Below are 20,012 nucleotides of genomic sequence, written 5' to 3'. Positions count from 1 at the left end.
GAGATGAGGCCTTTATCAGAACCTTTAACTGTAAAAATGTTTTCCCAATTTGTTACTTCCCTTCTAATCTTGTTTGCATTAGTTTTGTTTGTGCAGAAACTTTTTAATTTGCTGTAATCAAAATGTTCTATTTTGTGATCAATAATGGTCTCTAGTTCTCCCTTGGACACAAACTCCTTCCTCCTCCACAAGTCCGAGAGGTAAACTATCCCATGTTCCTCCAATTTATTTATGATTTCGTTCTTTATGCCTAAATCTTGGACCCATTTTGATCTTATCTTAGTATGTGGTGTTAAATGTGGGTCCATGTCTAGTTTCTGCCATACTAATTTCCAGTTTTCCCAGCAGTTTTTGTCAAATAATGAATTCTTATCCCAAAATTTGGGATCTTTGGGTTTGTCAAACACTAGATTGCTATTTTTATTCACTATCTTGCCCTGTGAACCTAACCTATGCCACTGATCAACTAGTCTATTTCTTAGCCAATACCAAATGGTTTTGGTGACTGTTGCTTTATAATATAGTTCTAGATCAGGTACAGCTAGACCATCTTCATTAATTTTTTTTTCATTACTTCCCTTGAAATTCTCGACTTTTTATTCTTCCATATGAATTCTGTTGTTATTTTTTCTAGGTCATTAAAATAGTTTCTTGGGAGTCTGATTGGTATAGCACTAAATTAATAGATTAGTTTAGGGAGTATTATCATCTTGATTATATTCGCTCGGCCTATCCAAGAACACTGAATTCTAATTATTTAAATCTGACTTTATTTTTGTGGCAAGTGTTTCATAATTTTGTTCATATAATTCCTGACTCTCCTTTGGTAGATATATTCCCAAATATTTTATACTATCGACGGTTATTTTGAATGGAATTTCTCTTTGTATCTCTTGCTGTTGGATTGTGTTGGTAATGTATAAAAATGCTGAGGATTTATGTGGATTTATTTTGTATCCTGAAACTTTGCTAAAATTCTGAATTATTTCTAATAGATTTTTAGCAGAGTCTTTGGGGTTCTCTAAGTATACCATCATGTCATCTGCGAAAAGTGACAATTTGATTTCCTCATTTCCTACTCTAATTCCTTGAATCTCTTTCTCGGCTCTTATTGCCGAGGCTAGAGTTTCTAGTACTATATTGAATAGTAATGGTGATAGTGGGCAACATTGTTTCACTCCAAGATCATATAGTTAATGGCAGACCTAGGAATCAAATCCAGGTCTTCTGACTTGAAGTGCTTTTCCCATGATGCCATGTTGTTTTTCTAAGTACCAGAATTACCTCTGGAGCTCTTTTCCAATGAATGCAGAATTGAGCTACCTTCCATCTTACAAATTAAAACACAACAAGGAGCCTCTCACCTGGCTATACTTCAGGATAAGGTAATAACATCCAGGGATAAATACCACTCTTGCCCAACACAGATACAGAGGGGAAAAAGCAGATAAGACTAGCTCTTAACAAGAGTGAAAGAAGATAACATTATTTCCATCTTGGCCAAGGAGATTGCTATGACCCATTCTCAACTCTAGTTGCTTATCATCTGGGAAATCTGCCATATTTCAGTCAATGATTCAGTGGTGGGTGAATGCCCAGGGACTCCTGTACTCTTTACAGAGGGAAAAAAAGGCTCATTTTCATCTTCTGGGCTGCAGAGGAATGGCTCCCATGTTGGAAGTGGTCTTTTTCCAGGTTCTCCGAGGAGCATCATGACATGGAGGGTTGGTGGTGGTAGTGGTGTGGGGAATCGGGGGTCAGCAGAGTAGAATTATCATCATTCCTTGTATGTGCCTGGCAGGCTGGGTCTCCTATATTTATTCCCTTATGCAGGTGAGTTTCTGACTCTGTGGCAACCTCACCTTGGAATAGATTACAGAGAAGTCCTATAGAGAAAGTAACTTCATCAGAAGGAGGGAATAGGGAAATGGAGCAAATGAAAACACAGAGGAGGTATACTTACATCTTCCCTTGGGGATGGGTGTTTGGAGATAGCTATGAAATGAAAGGAAAATGCAGGTCAGGCATTAAAGCTCATTTGCTCATCCCCTTCATACATTATCCCTTGCTGTCCAGCCTGACAGTGAGTGAGACTACTGTAGATAAGGAGCATTAGGAGATTGACTTCTAATTTATAACATGACATTGCCAACCACCGTTTTCTTCCTATCCTCTGTCCTTCCTTGATTTCTATAACATTACATTCTTATCCTCCTTCCTTACGAACTACTTCATCGTATTTTCTGGCTATTTTCCCTTTCCCCTCTCCTTGGTTTTCTTTTCTCCTTCCATTCTCACTTTCTTGTGATATCTAAGACTTAAAAAAAATCAATATCTCCAGTCCTGACCCCTTCCCTGGGCCCTTGGACAACCTTGCTATAAGACATCTTTATCTCGATCAAATTTCCACCTGCTTTTTAAGCTTTTCAAGCTCAAAATGCTGCTGCTCCCATCTCAGACCTGCTCTTTGTGCTGTTGTCACAAGAATTTCCTTCTCTTCTTTAGTTCCATTGTCTAACCTTGGCTCAAATCCAAGGCCCTATCCCCCTGTTTTTGGTTATATCTTTGGGTGTACTTTATCCATTTCAGAGTAAGAATACACAGAAATCTTTCATCTGTAACTGTAAAACCAATTAAATTTTCTCTCTTTTGATGCCCACTTAATTCTCCAAATTATAAAGTCTTTTTCCCAATACCCTCATATGAAAGTTAAGCTCTGGGAAGGCATGTTTCATTTATACTTTTGTATCCCTAGCACCTGACTTACTATTATGTACTTTATAGGTATTTAATTTTTTTTTTAAATTGAATGTCTCATCACTACTGGTCATAGAGCAGGATAGAATTTGGAGTGGGAAGAGTGGATGTGCAGAGAAAATCCTTCAGTGAGTCACCCACTCACGGTATTTGGTTCTTCAATGTTTATATCTTTATTGTGTCTCTTCAACAACCACCCATTAAATAATGGGTTGAATAAGGTTTAAGTTCCTTTGCCTGACATCCAACCTCTTTTACAGCCCCATGCCTCCCTGCCTTCCCAGTCTATTTTATCTCATAGTGTTCAGTTCAATAAACATTTGTGCTAAATAAATGTTTATTGAACTGATGTTAAACTGGGCAACTCACTTAACTCTGTTTGTCTCAGTTCCTTATCTGTAAAATAAGCTAGATAAGACAATGGCAAATCACTTCAGTATCCTTGCCAAGAACACTCAAATGGGATCAAGAAAAATCAGCTATGACTAAATAGCAACAAATGTGCTAGATACTGTACATACAAAAGCAAAAATGAGAGTCCCTGCCCTCAAGGAGATTATATTCTACTGGCATATATAATATATACATTATAAGAAATACTAAGTACCTATTGCTTAGTATATAGAGTGATCTCAAAAGAGTGAGAGAATGAGATGGGGGAAGGAATTAGGAAAAGTCTGAAGTTAAAGATTCTAAGAAAAAGAGAGGAGGGTGGAGGGAGTACATTGCAGACAAAGGCCAAAAATGTAAAATATAGAGTTTATGAAGGGAACTAGTTGGTCAGTGAACAAGCATTTATTAAGTACTTACTATGTGCTAGGTGTTGAGGTAAGCATTGGGGTAAGAAAGTCGTTATATAGTAATGTCCTTGAAGTCGTTATATAGTAATGGAGGAAGACAGTACACAAGGAGGAAGCTGCAAAGGTGTGTGTGTGTTGGGGGAGTGATGAGGTAGAGAGGCAAGGGCACAGTGGCTTATGCCAGGAAATCAAGGATAGTTGGTCTGGGCCCTTCCAGAAATGGAGTTTCTAGGAAGACTCACCATTGGGTGAAAAGGCCAGCAGGAGCAGAATCAGGAGACAGGTAATTCCAGAGAAAGAGAACAATTGTAGTTGTAAGATCGGAGAACATAAGAAAGGTTAGGGTTGGGTATTTCTGAATATTATCAGAACAGAAATTATAATTGAATCCATGGGAGTTGATGAGATAAACTAATTGAAAGAATACAGAGGGAGATATAAGAAGGCCAGAACAGAGCTTTGGGGGATAACCACTGTTAGTGAACATGACCTGAATGAAGATCCAACAAAAGAGACGGGTCCCTCAACACTTATGAGAATCAGGAGGGAGCAGTGTCATGAAAACCTGGACTAATATGAAATAATGCCAGAAATGTGGCGACTAGATAACAAAGGGCTTTAAATGCCAGGTTAAGGGTTTTGCAATTTAATACTAGAAGTTGAAAAGACCATTGAAGATTTTTGTCTGACTGAATAAGAGAGTGCTGCAGTTTCCTCATCTGTAAAATGAGTTAAAGAAAAAAAAATGACAAAGTATCTTTGCCAGAAAAACACCACATGGATCACCAAGAATCAGACATAGTTGAAATGATTGAAGACAACAATAGGGTTAAAGGGGAGTGACTGGTCACTTTTTTAGGAATGTTAATTTGGCAGCTATGTGGAGCAGAGAGTGAGGAGGGAAGAAATTGGAGGCAGACAAACTCATGAATAGGATATTGTAATATTAGAGTAGGGACTAATGAGTAAGGAATGGGGGAAAAGAAGTTAAGGCAGAATCAACTAAATTTATTAACAGACTGGCTTTAGGGGCTGAGGAAGAATAGAATCAAGAATAATTTCAAGATTGTGAACCTCAGTGCTTGTTGAGGGCACCCTCAACAGAAATAGGAAAGTTCAGAGGAAGTGAGTTTGGGGGAAAATATAATGAATTTCATTTTGGACAAGTCGTGTTTCAGGTACTTAGGACAATGATAATGTAGGCTGGTGGTAAGGAGAGAGGTTAAGAGGTTACATAGATTTAGGAATCATCTTCATAGAGATAATCACTGAACCCTTGGGAGCTGATGAGACCACACAGGAAGAGGTTCCATGGAGAGAAGAGCTCCATGACTTAAAGAGAAATGCTCCTTCACTGGGCAACAGGAGTCGGATGGTCCAAGCAAAAGAGTGGTCAGACAGGTAGAAAATCCAGAAAGAACAGAGTGATGGAAGATAAGAGAGGAATGGAGAGGTTGGTTAACATTGTCAAAAAATTGCAGAAATCAAGAAAGTTAAGAGCCAAGGAAAGATTTCTGAATTTTGCACTTTAGAGATTGCTTGCCATCCTGTGTATCTTCATCCTTTTTTTAGTTGTCTATTGAATTTTACTTATTCTTTTTTTAAAAATTAAATTTTTTACCTGTTCTTTAAATTCCAACGTAAATGTCACTTGCTCTAGGAGTATTTCCTGATTTCTCTCTTCCCTCTCCCCATAAGTGACATGATACAGAGGGAAAAGAATTGAATATAAAATCAGAGACTCTGGATTCAGATTCTGTCTCTATTACTCTAAACTTGTGGAGTTGGTCAGATTTACTCAGTCTCTCTGGCTCTTTGGTTTTCTCATCTGTAATATATATCTCTATCTCTATCTCTATCTCTATATCTATCTCTATCTCTATCTCTATCTCTATCTCTATCTCTATCTCTATCTCTATCTATCTATCTATCTACACACATATGTGTGTATGCATTACAATGAATAATTTCCAAAGTCTCTTTAAGAGCTAAATCCAATGACAGTTGAGTGCTATGTTTTGCATCGCTTTCCTGTGTTTAGGATTATAAAATGGATAACTGGAAGGGACCAGAGTAAAAGCCTGCATGTTACAGATGAGAGAACAGAGGCCCAGAGAGGTTTTGTAGATAGTCTAGTGATTTGGTTGTTGGATTAACAGAAGTGATGAGTCAGACAAAGGTTGTCAGCTCTAAGCTTCTTAGTTTTTGTTCCTGATCTGGTGATGTGCATGAACTCAGGCTAGAGACTAAGGAATTTGATTCAATTAAATTCAAAATGCATTTATTAAACCTTACTAAATGCCAGTAGGGGCAGCTAGGTGGTGCCATAGTGCACAGAGTGCTGGGCCTGGATTCTTCCTGAGTGGTCTCAGACACCTACTTAGCTGTGTGATCCAGGGGGGGCAAGTCACCCCTGCCCTGTTTCCCTCAGTTCCTCATCTGTGAAAAGAGTTGAGTAGGAAATGCAGAGCACTTCAGTATCTCTGTCAAGAACACCCCAATGATAACTAATAACAACAACAATGGGCTAAGCTCTGGGAATACAGAAAGAAAAATAGAATCATTTTTATTCTCAAGAAATCTATGTTCTATGGAAGGTTAGAGGCTAGCGTCATATGCACAGGTGTGCAAATACAAAATGTACGGGAATAAATACAGAATAAAATATTTTTGGCGTGGAGGGAAATATTCCCAACAACTAGAAGGACTGGCAATCCTCTTGTATGAAGCAGCTATTGAGCTGAGCCTTGAAGGGAGACAAGGATTCAAGAAATCAAGGGATCCCTAGCTCCTGGGCAGCTTTGCTGAGTGGAACTTCTGGAATGGTAGTTAAGGACCCAGGAGAACAATCAGAAGCATGTTGGAATTAAAAGCAAGGAACTGATCATAAGTCAAATGCACGTTTTGTTAGGAGATCCTGAGCACCAGAGGAGGAATCCAGTTTTAAAAAGGCAGTCTTCATCTAAGCCTGATGACTTCTGGTTTATTTTTCTGGCTGCCTGGCTGAGTGAGCTGCAGTAACTCCGGAGGCTATGGCTAACAGAGTGGAGATGTCTCCCTGCAGGGCAGCGGCCCCAAATAGCAGCTGCAACTCGGTGCACAGATGGCCAAAAATTAAAAAAAAAAAAAATGTAGTGGAGGACTTGAAGAGAATGCTTAAGTATGTGAGGACCAGAAGATGGCAGCAGAGAGCAACTTAGAAGCAGAAGGGAAGGACTGCAAGGGAGAAAGCAGCTCACAGTTGGAAGAGAGGACCAGCGGATGATAGTGACATCATCGGCTCTGAGAGCAGCATTGGAGGGATGGAGTTTGGACTCCATTCTGCAAGAGTGAGTTTCGTGGCCATCTGCGGCGCAGTGGAGGGAGAGCACAGAATCTGGAGTCAGGAGGATCTGAGCTCGACTGGAGCCTCAGACAGGCGGTGACCAGGCAAATCACTTCCCCCTGTCTGCCTCAGTTTCCTTATCTGTAAAATTATCTGGAAAAGGAAAGGACAAACCAGGATCTTTGCCAAGAAAACCCTATATAGGATCACAAAGAGATGGACATGACTGAAAGTATTTAACAACATACTATTCCACCCTTGTGTGGGACTGTCCAGGTGTCTTTCCTGGTTATTTATTCTCTCCTGTGTGTGTTCCTCGGCTACATGCTTCAGACACTTATATTTCAAATAGATATTTTATCTATTCCGTTTCCTGCTACGAATATTTCCTACATGTATATTCCTTTTACCTAGTGGGATGGTCTGACCTAGCCTTAATCACTGAATGGCTGATTAACCTGTTAAAGACTTTAACTTAAAAAGGGCAAGGGCTCCCACTGCATCCAGGGCCATCTCCAGTCCTCCTGATCTCTCTCTGGCCACTGGACCCAGAGGGCTCTGGAGGGGAAAGCGCGGTGAGTGACCTTGCACAGCCCTTCCTTATTTAAATCCAACTCGCTTGCACATCATGACATCATCTCCCTGATGTTATGGTCCTCTTCCGGAACACAGGACAAACAACAACAGTGGTATGGTAATCTGTGGGAAAATAGAACCCTATTTATATGAAGAAATCACTTGTGTTGCCAGGCTGTTTAGTTGAATGGGTTTGTTGTTGTTTTGTTTTTTGCTTTGAGCTATTGTGTCTTGTGATTAGCTATTAAAATAGAACATTGGTGGGGACTAGTGAGCTGCGATTCTGAGGAGATGCTCTCTTACTACAATGTACCTCAGACCTGGGCTGGCGCTCCCAAGGGTCCCAGCTGATTTACCAGGGCACAAAGATAAGGTGTTAAGCTTGGAATTTGAGGCTGGGTCCTCCGGCTTTAAATCTATCATATTTCTCTACTAGAATATATGCTCCAAGAATGCAGGCACTGTCTTATTTAGCTTTGTAAGGTTCCCAGAACAATGTTTTGTAAATTTTTGTCAAATTGAACTGAACCAGAATTTGGAAAGATTTGGAATAAGATGGATGTCGTTTTATTTCTTTCCTAAGAAAAGGCCTTGAACCAGCCCCACTACCTAAATCTAGGTTAAAGCTACATCTGTGATACTTCCTTATTTTTCATATTGCAACAGTATATATAGCAGACCACTTCCTTTTTCCCTCTCCTTGCCAAGCCCTGATAGTAACTGTTCTCACAATGGGCCTTTTTCCATTGTTCTACAAGCCCCATTCCTTCCATCTGTGCCCTAGGCACAGCGCCCTCCCAACTTGGTGCCCTAGGCAGGAACCACCTACCTCTTACTGGGGTGGGTAATCCAGCTCTATCTTATGTGCACCCAGATGGTTCAGTGAATTAGGAGGCAGTAAGGCCCCTCCCCCATTCTCAGAGAGAGCAAAGATTTGTTTCCTACTCACATAGCAAGGCTAAGGGAGAGACCTCAGATTTTTCAGTTCCTAAATCTGTCATATTACAGCTCTGACAGCTAAAACTAGTCTGTGTGCTTCTCCTTCAACATTAACTTGTTTTGCCTTATTTTGACCACAGGTTTCTTGATGGCAGGAATCAGATTCCCCTTTTTTCTTTTGCCTTTTGATAGAGGTGGGCATTTGTAGCCTGCTCCTTTCAATTCTGTTCAATTTGATGCATATTTAGGTAGCATCTTCTATGGACAAGGCCCTAGGATAGCTAGGTGGGATAGCACACAGAGGGCCAGGGCCTGGAGTCCAAGATCTATCTTGCTGAATTTAAATTTTGCCCCCACACACTTACTGGTGCTGTGGCCATCTTAACCTTACTTGCCTCAGTACTTCATCTGTAAAATGAACTGGAGAAGGAAATGGCAAACACTCCATTATCTCTGCTAAGAAAAGCCCAAATGTGGTCATTGAAGACTCAGACAGGACTGAACATGGGCAAGGCCCTATGCTCTATACTGAGGTTACAAGGAATAATAAAGTTCCAGGAACTTACAGTCTAATGGGAAGGATGAAAGATGTGTTCAAATAACTATAATATGAGAAAAATGTAAGAAGGGAAAATAAAGAGTAAAAACAAAGTACTTGAAGAGAAGTTTAGGACCATTCTGGAGAGCAATGTAGAACTATATATAGCAGACCAGAGCTATCCAATTATACATACCCTTTGATCCATCAGTGTCTCCACTGGGTCTGTATCCCAAAGAGATCATAAAAAAGGAAAAAAGGAGCCACATGCAAAACATGTTTGTAGCAGCTCTTTTTTTTTTTCTTTCTTTCTTTTTTTTTTTTTTTTTGTAATGGCTAAGAACAGAAAACTGAGTGGATGCCTATCAATTGGAGAATGGCTGAATAAGTTATGACATATGAACTTAATTCATATTATTTTTGATAAGAAATGATCAGCAGGATGATTTCAGAGAGGCCTGGACAGATTTATATGAACTGATGCTAAATGATGTGAGTAGAACCAAGAGAACATTGTACACAATAACAAGATTATATGATGATCAACTGTGCTCGTTATATGATGATCTAACTGTGATAGATTTGTTTTTTCCAACAATGAGATGATTCAGGCCACTTCCAAGAGATTTGTGATGGAGCAAGCCATCTGCATTCAGAGAGAGAAATATGGGAACTGAATGTGGCTCACAACATAGTATTTTTTACCTTTTTTGTTGTTGTTCTTTGCTTGTTTTTTTTCCCTCATAATTTTGCCCTTTTTGATCAGATTTTTCTTGTGTAGCATGATAAATTGTGGAGATATGTTTAGAAGAATTGCACATGTTTAATCTATACTTGTGTAGGGGAGGGGGGAGAGAAGAGTGAGGGAGAAAATTTGCATCATAAGGTTTTGCAAGGGTCAACATTCAAAACTATCTTTTCATGTATTTAAAAATAAAAAAAATTATTATAAAAAGAATTTGAGGAAAGTAAAGTAATTCTTAGTGGGATGGGTTACCAATGGCTTTATGGAGGAAGTATTGAAGAATGAGGAAGCTCTCAACGGATCTGAGAGTTGTGGAGGGAATAGGTTTTAGCCTGTGCTAGAATAGGGCATGATAAGATCAGGAACCACTCCTGCTCCACTGTTTCTGGAATGTAGAATGCGTGAAGGAAACAGAGAGGAGTAATGCAAGAAAAGCAGTTTGTAGGCTTCCTGGCATGATAGTGATATGAAAGATCCTAAAACAGCCCAGCTCTCTTGCCAAACATCTCAGCAGAAATGTAAAGGATATCTAATGAAATAATGGTCAAGCTGGCGAAAGAGAAACAGTAGTAAGCACTTCCATCTAACCCAGATTGTGCAAGGTAGCCAGAGGCCTGTGAACTCCTGGAGATTGGAATGAAGAACAAAAAAAAAAGTTTAGTTAACAGGATCTGAAGTCAATGAGATCTTGGCCCTGGCTTAAGGCCTCAGCATGGGACAGAGTCAGTTTCTGATAAGCTATTACATAAAGAGAGGGACTGGAAGTTTGTACAAAAATAAGGACTTTTCAAGAGACCAACATTCCCTGAGAACAATGGGATACAAAGTTCCTGAAATGCTTGCGTCTGGGGGAGGTACACTCCAGAAAGCTTTGAGACCACAGAGATCTCTGATATCTGGTTGGAGCCTACAAGAACTAGTGATGGAACCGGCTCCCAGCAGGTTACTGGGCAGGGAGCTGTTTTGGACAGTGTTTGCATGGTACGGGATTCTCTAAAGCTACTGGAGCCAGGGCTGCTCCTCCCCCCCCCCCCCAGCATGAAGCAGGGTCAACTAAGTAAGCTTCAGGACTTCTACTTTGAAGGAGAGGGAGGGGATGCCCTGCAAGGGGTTGCTCCATTTTAAGAAGAGAAATAGCTCCAAGGGGATGAGGAATTCAAAAACAAGGAACAGGGTGAGGTTAACTATAGAGCTAAAATTAGGAAGAGAGGAAAGTGCAATCAGGACAGGGATCAGAGCAGAAGAGGAAGGGTACTAAAGGAGGGATGAGTCAAAGAGAGAGAGATAGAATAATAGGAAGCTTTATTAGCATTCAGTCATTTAAGTTTTGTTCAACTCTTAGTGACCCCTTTTGGTGTTTTTTTGGTAATTGTGCCATTTTTTCCTAGTTCATTTTATAAATAAGGAAATGCATGTAACCAGGTTTAGACTGCTTGCCCAGGATAACATAGCTAGTAGGTGTCTCAGGGCGAATTTGAATTCAGGAACATGCTTCCTGGCTACAAGTCTGTATACTTCTATTTCTATTCTATTCTATCTAGCTGCCCCGATAGGATGTTACAGTCAGATCAATTAATGCCAGAGTTTTTGGTCGAGGAAGCGGAATGTGTAGGGAATGAGATCCCTGTGGACAACTGAGGTGAAGTGGAGGAACAGCCCATGAAATATGAGGAGGCTGAGGGATAGAAAGATGAGGTATTTGTGGCAACATCACCAGGAATATGGACGTCCCTCAAATATAAGGGTAGGTGTTATGGAAGAGAATAAGACAATGAGCTAAGTGCTGAATGTCATAACAAAAGAGGGAGAATGACCCAGAGCTGGGGGTACATGTGTGTGAGGAGGGAGGGAACAATAGACAATAGTACCCATTATCTGTAGAGGGTAAAAGGATTTAATAGAGTGAACTTCATAAATGTCCCCATTTTGAGGTTGCTCAAAAGGAGAGCCTGAAAATGACATCGGGGGACAATGAGTGTTCTGTGTCCCCCTTTAGAAGTAGTGCATTGGGGAGTACTGAAGGAGGGATGACCACAGATGAAGAGCACAGCCAGGGATTCGGTGTTGTTTGGGAGAAGTTAGTATAAGGGGAGTGTGTGTGTGTGAGAGAGAGATCCTGATTGAAGGGAAATTTGTTCCTTATGGATGGGAAACCCACATCCCAAGGAACTGGAGTAGAACATGTCATAGGGGAAATAGGATTGAAGATGAAGATGAGAAAATAGAATTTAGGGGATGTTCATCATATATTGAAATTCTGATGCTCATTAAATCTCATGAGTAAAAAAAAAAAAAGAACCTTTAAGAAAAGTAGGTTGGAACTAACTTGTGGAGAGCTTTAAATACCGGTTAAAGAGTTTATTTTATTTTACTTTATAGTGAAGTTTTTTGAGCAGACCTGAGGGAAGAATTGGAGAAAGGAATCTTGGAGTAGGGGGAGAAGGCAAACAGTTTCCCTTGCTCCTGATCTTCCCCAACCTCATCCACTCCTAGTTACTCACCTTTCTTTTTCTGTTCCCTGAAAAATACCTCAGAATAGACCATATCTTCATTCTTCTCATCCAGAGGATTCACTAGAAGAAGAAACGAGATTTTAAAAATGAGCCACCCAATCCAAGACCATGAATTCCTCCTCTGTCTTCCACCCCAGCCATGGGTCAAGGTCACTGGAACTAGCTGAGGGGACTTCTAGAGGGAAAGAAACTATGTGAGTATTATCATAACAAGGGGCACAGTAGTGGGAGAGGAGTAAAGGAACTTGCTTTGGAAAATATGGGGCAAAAGAGGCTAAAAATGCCCTGTAGAGTGCCAAGGTTGGAAGGGAACATACTTCTCCCCTAGTCAACCTTCTCATCTTGTCAGAATTGAAATGGAAGTCCAGACACCCATAGCCTTTTGGCCAGGGTCACACATCAAGTTAATGTTAATTAGGACTAAAATCCAACTCTTTTAGTTCTTTATTCTTTCCCCTATACTCTCATGCCATCTAGTCCAATTCACCATTTTATAGATTAGGAAACTAAGGCTACCCAAGAAGTTATAACCTTGTTCATGGTTATTCTTAGAGCGAGTGGCAGTCAGGACTAGAAAGAACCGAGGTGTGCAGACAGCCAGTTCAGCACTTTGCACAATAGCAGGCAGATTGTGATAATCAGGCCTTCAGAGGTAACCAGGGATAGGAACTGGGTCACAGATGGTTTCTTTAGCGTTAGGTGGCCTAGAGGATAGAGCATTGGACCAGGAGTCAGGAAGATCTGAATTTAAATGTAGCCTTAGACACTTAAGTGTGCTGTATGACTTGGCAAGACATTTAATCTCTGTTTCAGTTTCCTTAACTAGAAAATGGGAAAAATAATAGAATCTCCCTCCCAAACTACGAGGGTTAAATGAAATATTTGTAAAGCATTAGGCACATGGTAGGCACTATATAAATACTAGCTATTATTATTGTTATTGTCAACAATGGAAGCTCTGCTCTTTTGCTGCCTTCTGTTTTTCTCCTTCTGTATTACTAGTTCTGCCACGTCCACTTTTACTGCTCTCCATCTACCTCTTATTGGCAAAAGAGAAAGAAAGACCCTGATCTACTGGTGTGATATCGTAGAGTCTCATTCTTTACTCCTACAAAATGGGAATAATTATGTGAATACTCCCTAATATAAATGGTTGTTGGAGGAGATGTTGTGTAAACATTAAAATAAAATGTGTTTGTTATTGGTCTGTTATTTCTGACTCTTTATGACACCATTTGGAGTTTTCTTGGCAAAAAATACTGGATCGGTCTGCCATTTCCTTCTCTAGCTCATTTTACAGATGAGGAAACTGAGGCAAACAGGCTTAAGTGACTTGCCCAGAGTCAGTCAGCTAGTGTCTGTGACCAGATTTGAACTCAGGAAGATAATTCTTCCTGACCCTAGGCCCAGTGCTCTATTTGCTGTTCTATCTGGTTGCCCCTATGTGAGTTAATAATAATAATAATAATAACAATAATAATTATTATTATTATTATTATTATTATTGTCCTCCAAGATGTGTCTGAGGAAGCTCTGAGGCCCATGACTTATTCATCCTCTTTTTCAAAAAGGTCGTTCTCTATCTCCAGTGGACAGATCAATCCAGCAGAGCAGCTTGACCCTTACCATTGACATACACTGGACAAGACTCCAGGTTTGGTGATGAGGCTGCTTTAGGGGTTTCTGGAGTACCTGGGAAGAATGCACCCCTAAGAAACATAAAGAATAATGCAAATGAACATTGAGGAAAGATAACTCTATGAAACAAATTGTGGATTCTGGGCTGGGCTGGGAGAAGGGCACTATCAATTCACAGTAGGCTTAGGCCACTGTTCTTTTTATGAGGGTTAACCTATAGGGCTGTACAGTTAACTTTTTTGAGATTATTTCTACTAAAAACTATCTTGAGAGATGATATGATCTAAGAAGAATCCTAAACCATGAGAAACATAGACAGTAGAGAACTAAAACTCATGTCAGACTGCTGAAGAAAATCAATACCCCAGAAGCTTTTTCAAGAAAGACCAACAATGGAGCCATAACAAGGATTTCTAAAATTCATCTAAGTTGAGCTGAGGCTAGAATATAAAATATAACCATTTTTGTGTGTAGCTATTGTAGACTGAAGACAGAGGTCAGGAGAATTGAGGAAGATAAATATTTAGAAAGACAATTTAAGAGGGAGCAGGGATTGAAGTGAAGAAGATTATGAGGTAAATAGTGAACTTATTGGGGAGAAAGGAGAATGATCTGAAAGTCTCTGGATGGCAAGCATTAGAATCTGGACAGGTAATTTTAAAGGGGAAAAGGTGGATCTGCTGAGTGATGATGGCAGTGGAGAACAAAGAATATATTAAATCTCTTCCCAGGCCCTAATGTGTCAGAAGGTGTGAGAGAAGAATATATAGGTAGTCATGAAAGGAGCACCAAGTGATATGGGATCTTCAAAAGAAAGCTAGTTTGCAAGGGGAGAAATGTTGAAAAAAGAGATTTAGGATGAAGGAAAGTTTGATAACCAGAAAGGAGCATCTCAGAGGGCAGAGTGGAAAGGAGTCAAATAAAGGACTGGGAAAGACTGAGTTAGATAGAGATGAAATATGGATTTTGAAAGTGGTGGAGACAGTCGGTTAGCCCTGTGTTTGGATGTTGTCCTTGGAAATGGCTCATTCCCATTCCTCCCTGATGTCCTTTACCGGCAGCTATGTTTTCTTGACTTTTCCCAGGTGACCTCCAAAGTGCAATAGAAATGGTAATGGAAGAAATTGCAGCCTGTTTTTCTTTCTTCTCCCACTCTGCCACCATTGACCCTGCCTTCACACTCTCTCCTGAGACTGCCTTCGTGTGTAAACCCCACAGGGCCATAAGCAAGACAAAAACTATATGATTTATTGGGTCAGCTGTGTGTTAACTTTGGTGAGGAAGGCTCACCAAGGGAGGGATTGGGTCATGGGGTATCTATACCACTTGGGCCACTGTTGGTGTCTAAGGAATAATCAATAACTTTTATAACATGAAGACAATAGACTCACCTGGCAGGATCTGGGGTAGCAGCTCCTTCTGTAAAATCAAGTACGTATAAAAATAACTAACAGGAATCTAGTAGATATTTCACATTGTGCTGTTGCCACATTTGTGTGTCCATGTTTCCATGGGAATGATTAGTCATAGAGAAGTTATGGAGTGGGGGCACATAGTAGCTATCTTCAATTCTTTGAAATCCTGTCTTATGGAAGAGAGATTAGGCTTGTTCTGCTTAGTCCCTGAGTTTAGAACCAGGAGAAGTTGTTTGTAAGTTGCAGAGAGACAGATTTTTGGTTTGATTTAAGGATAAAATTCCTAACAATGAATCATCAGAAGTGGAAAGAGCTGCTTCTGTAGCTGATGAATTCTCTATCATTGAAGATTAAATGGAGGCTGATTTCTCTGTTTTCTTTCCTCCCCTTGAAACTAGGAGAACTTAGTTTCAGACTTCAGCGCTGACAATGCTGACTCTCCTGAGTCATTTGACCTCTCAGTACTTGGGCAGCTCTCCTGGACTATAAATTGCAGGGTAGGTGCCAGCCTGCATTAGCAGAGGGGCTTCCCTCATTTAGGAGTTCTTTATTACAACAAAATCACAGGCCAATCCTTATCTGTATTCCTGTCCCTCCTTACCACTGAAGAATTTGGACAACTTCCTTTGGGACTAGTAGAAGCTAAAGGGAGGGGCCAACAGTATAAGGAGAAGGTTCTGAAAAGGAACTAGTTAGCACCGGAGAGGGTGAGAGTTCCCTGGGACTTCCTGGAGACAAAGGCATTTGGGTTTACATGCAGCAGTTCATGGACCCTTTTTTGGCAATCTGCTGAAACCTATGGACCCCTTCTCAGAATAATGTTTTTAAATGCACAGAATAAAATCTATAGTATTACAGAGAAAGTCAATTATATTAAAAACAATTATTGAAATATTCAAACAAATAAACATGGACCTCAGATTAAAAATCCCTATAAGTGGGAAAGGCATAACTACCCCTAGAGGGATGTACTGAGGATTGAATGAAACAAATATAGGTAAAGTGCTTTTTAAACTGTAAACCTCTGGAAAAAAGAAACCTATTATTGTATGACTATTATTGTAGTTATTATTGATAGAAACAAGGTACTGTACACATTTTGGATGGGGATCGTCACATGGTTACGTGGGCTTGAGGGGTTTGAGGTATTATTCCTCAGGCTTCATTCCTTTTTCTGTTTTCTATTCTTATCACTTGAGTTTAGGATTGCTAGAAAATCACTTGGGAAATTATTTAACCTTGCCTACAAAATAAATGGGCTGAACTTGATGGTCTGTGAGGTCCGTTTCAACTCCACATCACTGATCCCATCAGAGAGTCCCAAGACCTTGGTTTGAGTCTCAGCTCTGGCATTTACCAGCCATGTAAGTCTCTTTGGGAAAGTCACTTTGTCATTCTAAGGTTCTATTGCTCATCTGTAATATGGAAATCATACTTGTCTTGCCTTACTAAGTTGTCAATCTGTAAATCTTAAAATGCTCTAGAAATGTAAACTAATAATATTGTGATTATCTGTCTTTTCAACCATAATCACGCCCACACAGAGCTCCCCTTTTCAGAAGCAGTATTTCCAAACATGGTCAGCAATGATTTAAAAGTTTTTAAACTATTTACTGCTCCTTTCCAGAGCTGCCTACTGGCTTATCTTAACTGCTTAGCCAAGGTTTTGTCACTGAAGTAGGCTTCTTCTTACTAATGTGCTATTAAGGCCATTTTCCCCCCTTTTTAAAGTTTTGATTTTTACAGTCCTATTCCCGCCTCAGGTCCAGAGTATTCTTTGAGTATATGTGTGAAATGTCAGAGTGCCCCCTTCTGAGAGGTGAGAATAGAGGGTGAGTTTTAGGGTGCAGGGTAAAGGTTCGGTTAAGGTTGTAGCCAGGATTATCACCAGAGGATGCCAAAGGAAGATACTGACCTGCTTTCTTCAAGACCCTGAAATAAAGCAGAAAGGCTGCACTGATGCCAGTCATGACAAACAAGACCAGAATCCCCAGAACCAGCTGGCTCCTCCTGTGCCTCAAGGGGATAGATGTAGAGCCCTAAATGAGAGAGACTTGGTTGCTGAGATTTTCCTAAGCTATTTTGAGAGATAGGATAGGGAAGCCTAATCTAACAAGCTGTGAAACAGAAAAGTCCCTGGGCTCTCTGGTCTCTGTACCTCTGCAGAGAAAGAGAAAATTGAGCAATATATGAAAGAAGTTTTAATTTATAGAGAAGTCTCATTATTTGCCCATTAAGTTGAGGTGTTTCAGGAATGGGATTAGAAGCAGAGGAAAGGAAGAATACATTTAATTAACATACATTTACTGAGCAGCGAACATTAGCCTAGGACTGTGTTGAGCAGTGGGGTACAGAGCTTAATAAGTCCTGATCTCAGATATAGTCCATTTGGGGAGACTGTATTCTCTCTATGGGAAGCTAGTTGTAATCTCACTTCTTAAATTGGGGGTTATTTTCAAGATAATTCCCTGCATCCCCCTTTAATATCACAGAGAAGAGGAAGGATCATTTGAACTTGTTACCAGGGATTTCTTCCTTGTGAGAAAATTGGTACAGGACTGTGGGCAGAGCACCTTTGCTTGTTACCCTGAAGTTGTACCATGTCCCCTCCTATGACGATGTCAGGTGAAGATGAGATAATGGAATTGAAAGAGCAGATGAGTTACAGAGTCTGATGGCTCTGGATGCCTTCTATCCTCCTATGGGGCATTGCCAGTTTTATATTAGTGGCAAAGGTCATTCTTTCCTTTCATCTTTATAGCTGTTACTCTCCTAGCATCACTTAAATTCACACTTTCCAGATTCTACAGGCAGCCTTTCTCCACTATTTCCCCAGGTTGGCTCCCACTCCCACCTCCCTTTCTCACTCACTTGTATTTCCAGCTCGAGGCTCTGTTTCTGAACTTGGTCATCCTCCGTGGCTGCCACACACCAGTAAAACCCAGTCCCTGCTATTATGGTGGCTGGGATGCAGTATTCTGGGGACCGGTCTCTGCCTCGTATGGTCCTATTATCCTTGTAGAAGGAGAAGTAGAGCCGGGAGGCTGATCTCTGGGGGGATAGTTGTGTCTCACAGCTTAAGTTCACTGAGCTCCCCACCATGGCTTCCGTGGAATTTTTGATTCTTAGTTTAGGTCGAGGGAACAAATCTGGGGAGAAGTCAGACTTAGTGTCAAGAAACAATGGAGGAGTGGGGAGGCCCTGGGAACTAAGGGCAAAAAAGGCAGGAGGAAACTGAGCACTAGTTCTTTCTAGCTAGATGATACAATTAATAGAGCATTGTCCTGGAGTCATAAAAGCTTGAGTTAAAAACTACCTTCAGACTTTTACTAGCTGTGGGACCCAAGGAAAGTCATTTAATATTTGTCTGTTTTAGTTTTCTGAACTGTAAAATAGGAATAATGACAATACTTAACTCACAGAGTTGTTGTGAGGATCAAATAAGATATTTGTTTGTGTCTGACTCTATGTGACACCATTTCTTGGTAAAGAGACTGGAGTGATTTGCCATCTTTTCTAGCTCATTTTACAGATGAGAAAACTGAGGCAAAGAGAAGTAAGTGACTTGCCCAGAGTCACACAGTAAATGTCTGAGACCAGGTTTGAACCCAGAAAGATGAGCTTTCCTGATTCCAGGACCTGCACTCCATCCAATGCACACTAGCTGGCACATAATTGGCTCTGTATAAATGCTTATTATTTCCTCCTCTCTATTCCATATCCACAGTGGGACTCCCAATCCCCAGATTTAGGAACTCAATAGCCTGAATATAAAACCATGACTTATCCACTAGAACTTGTTTTCCTTTCCTCCATTAGCCTGCTCTAGGATATTTTTGAGAAGCAACTCTTCTAGCTAGAGGTCATAGAGGACCTCAAAAGATAGGGTCCTATTCTGAGATCTAATGGTGTCATCCTTGGCAGTCTCCACTCCATGGCCAAGTGATCTTACCTTGGACTTGAAGGATGACAAGGGTAGATCTTTGCTCTTTTTTTTGATTTTCCACATATGCACTACAACTGTACTGACCACTATCTTCTCTCCTTGCTGCTTTGATGGACAGAGCTTTGTTTTCTTCAGTGAAGTAAATGGATTTTTTCCACTTGTAAAATGTAACCCGGGATAACTTAAATTTCTTCCACCCTTGGCATTGCAAAATCATAGTATCTCCTTCAAAAACAGAATAAGGAGTCTGGAGGATCAGCCATTCTGTAACATATAGGAAGATAAATCCAACATTGTTTCTATGTGCCTTTACTTTTTCTTCTTCAGTGTTTCTAGACATATGGCTTTCCATACAGAAATCCTATCCATCCTTTACATCACAGTTTAGATGCTACCTGAAGTCTTTTCTGATCCCTTCACTCTGACTGATTAGCAAAAGTAAACACATTGGTGGGGAATTGTGAGCTATGGTTTTGAGTGGGTGTAGAACTGGGATAACCTGTCTGAGGGCTCCATATATTGAAGAGAGATGCCCCAGGAGCATAATAATAATAACTAATAATTATGTGTGAATGATACTATATCATATCCAGAAAGGGGAGAGATTATTGCTGGCTTGGGTGTATTAGGGAAGAATTTTTGGATGAGGTGGGTAGCTTTTAAAGGATCAGTAGAACTTAAATGTCAGAAAAAGAAGGTAGGAGGACATTCCAAGCATTCCAGGTAGTAAAATGTGGGATATACGCAGTGATTGGTGAATAGCCTAATTGGGCTAGAGCATCCATCCAGTGTTTTTTCTCATACTCTTCTGCTATCTACA

At 40.4% G+C, this 20,012-nt stretch overlaps 1 protein-coding gene across 1 annotated transcript in view; it reads right to left on the bottom strand.

Moving 5' to 3' along the window:
• Nucleotides 1-395: 395 nt before the first annotated feature.
• The window catches only part of FCRL6 (Fc receptor like 6), a 35,466-nt gene continuing 15,849 nt past the window's right edge, over nt 396-20,012 (bottom strand). Inside the window, exons 4-11 of the mRNA XM_074264796.1 lie at nt 19,199-19,456; nt 18,118-18,395; nt 17,162-17,285; nt 15,223-15,250; nt 13,820-13,902; nt 12,182-12,253; nt 1,964-1,995; nt 396-1,886 (exon numbers count right to left, since the gene is read on the bottom strand). Of these exons, the coding sequence (XP_074120897.1) occupies nt 1,818-1,886; nt 1,964-1,995; nt 12,182-12,253; nt 13,820-13,902; nt 15,223-15,250; nt 17,162-17,285; nt 18,118-18,395; nt 19,199-19,456 (944 nt within the window). The 3' untranslated portion in view covers nt 396-1,817. The remainder of the gene's footprint in view (nt 1,887-1,963; nt 1,996-12,181; nt 12,254-13,819; nt 13,903-15,222; nt 15,251-17,161; nt 17,286-18,117; nt 18,396-19,198; nt 19,457-20,012) is intronic.

Source organism: Sminthopsis crassicaudata, chromosome 4, assembly GCF_048593235.1.
Source record: "Sminthopsis crassicaudata isolate SCR6 chromosome 4, ASM4859323v1, whole genome shotgun sequence".
Taxonomy (NCBI): Eukaryota; Metazoa; Chordata; class Mammalia; order Dasyuromorphia; family Dasyuridae; genus Sminthopsis; species Sminthopsis crassicaudata.
This window is presented reverse-complemented; position numbering and strand designations above follow the sequence as displayed.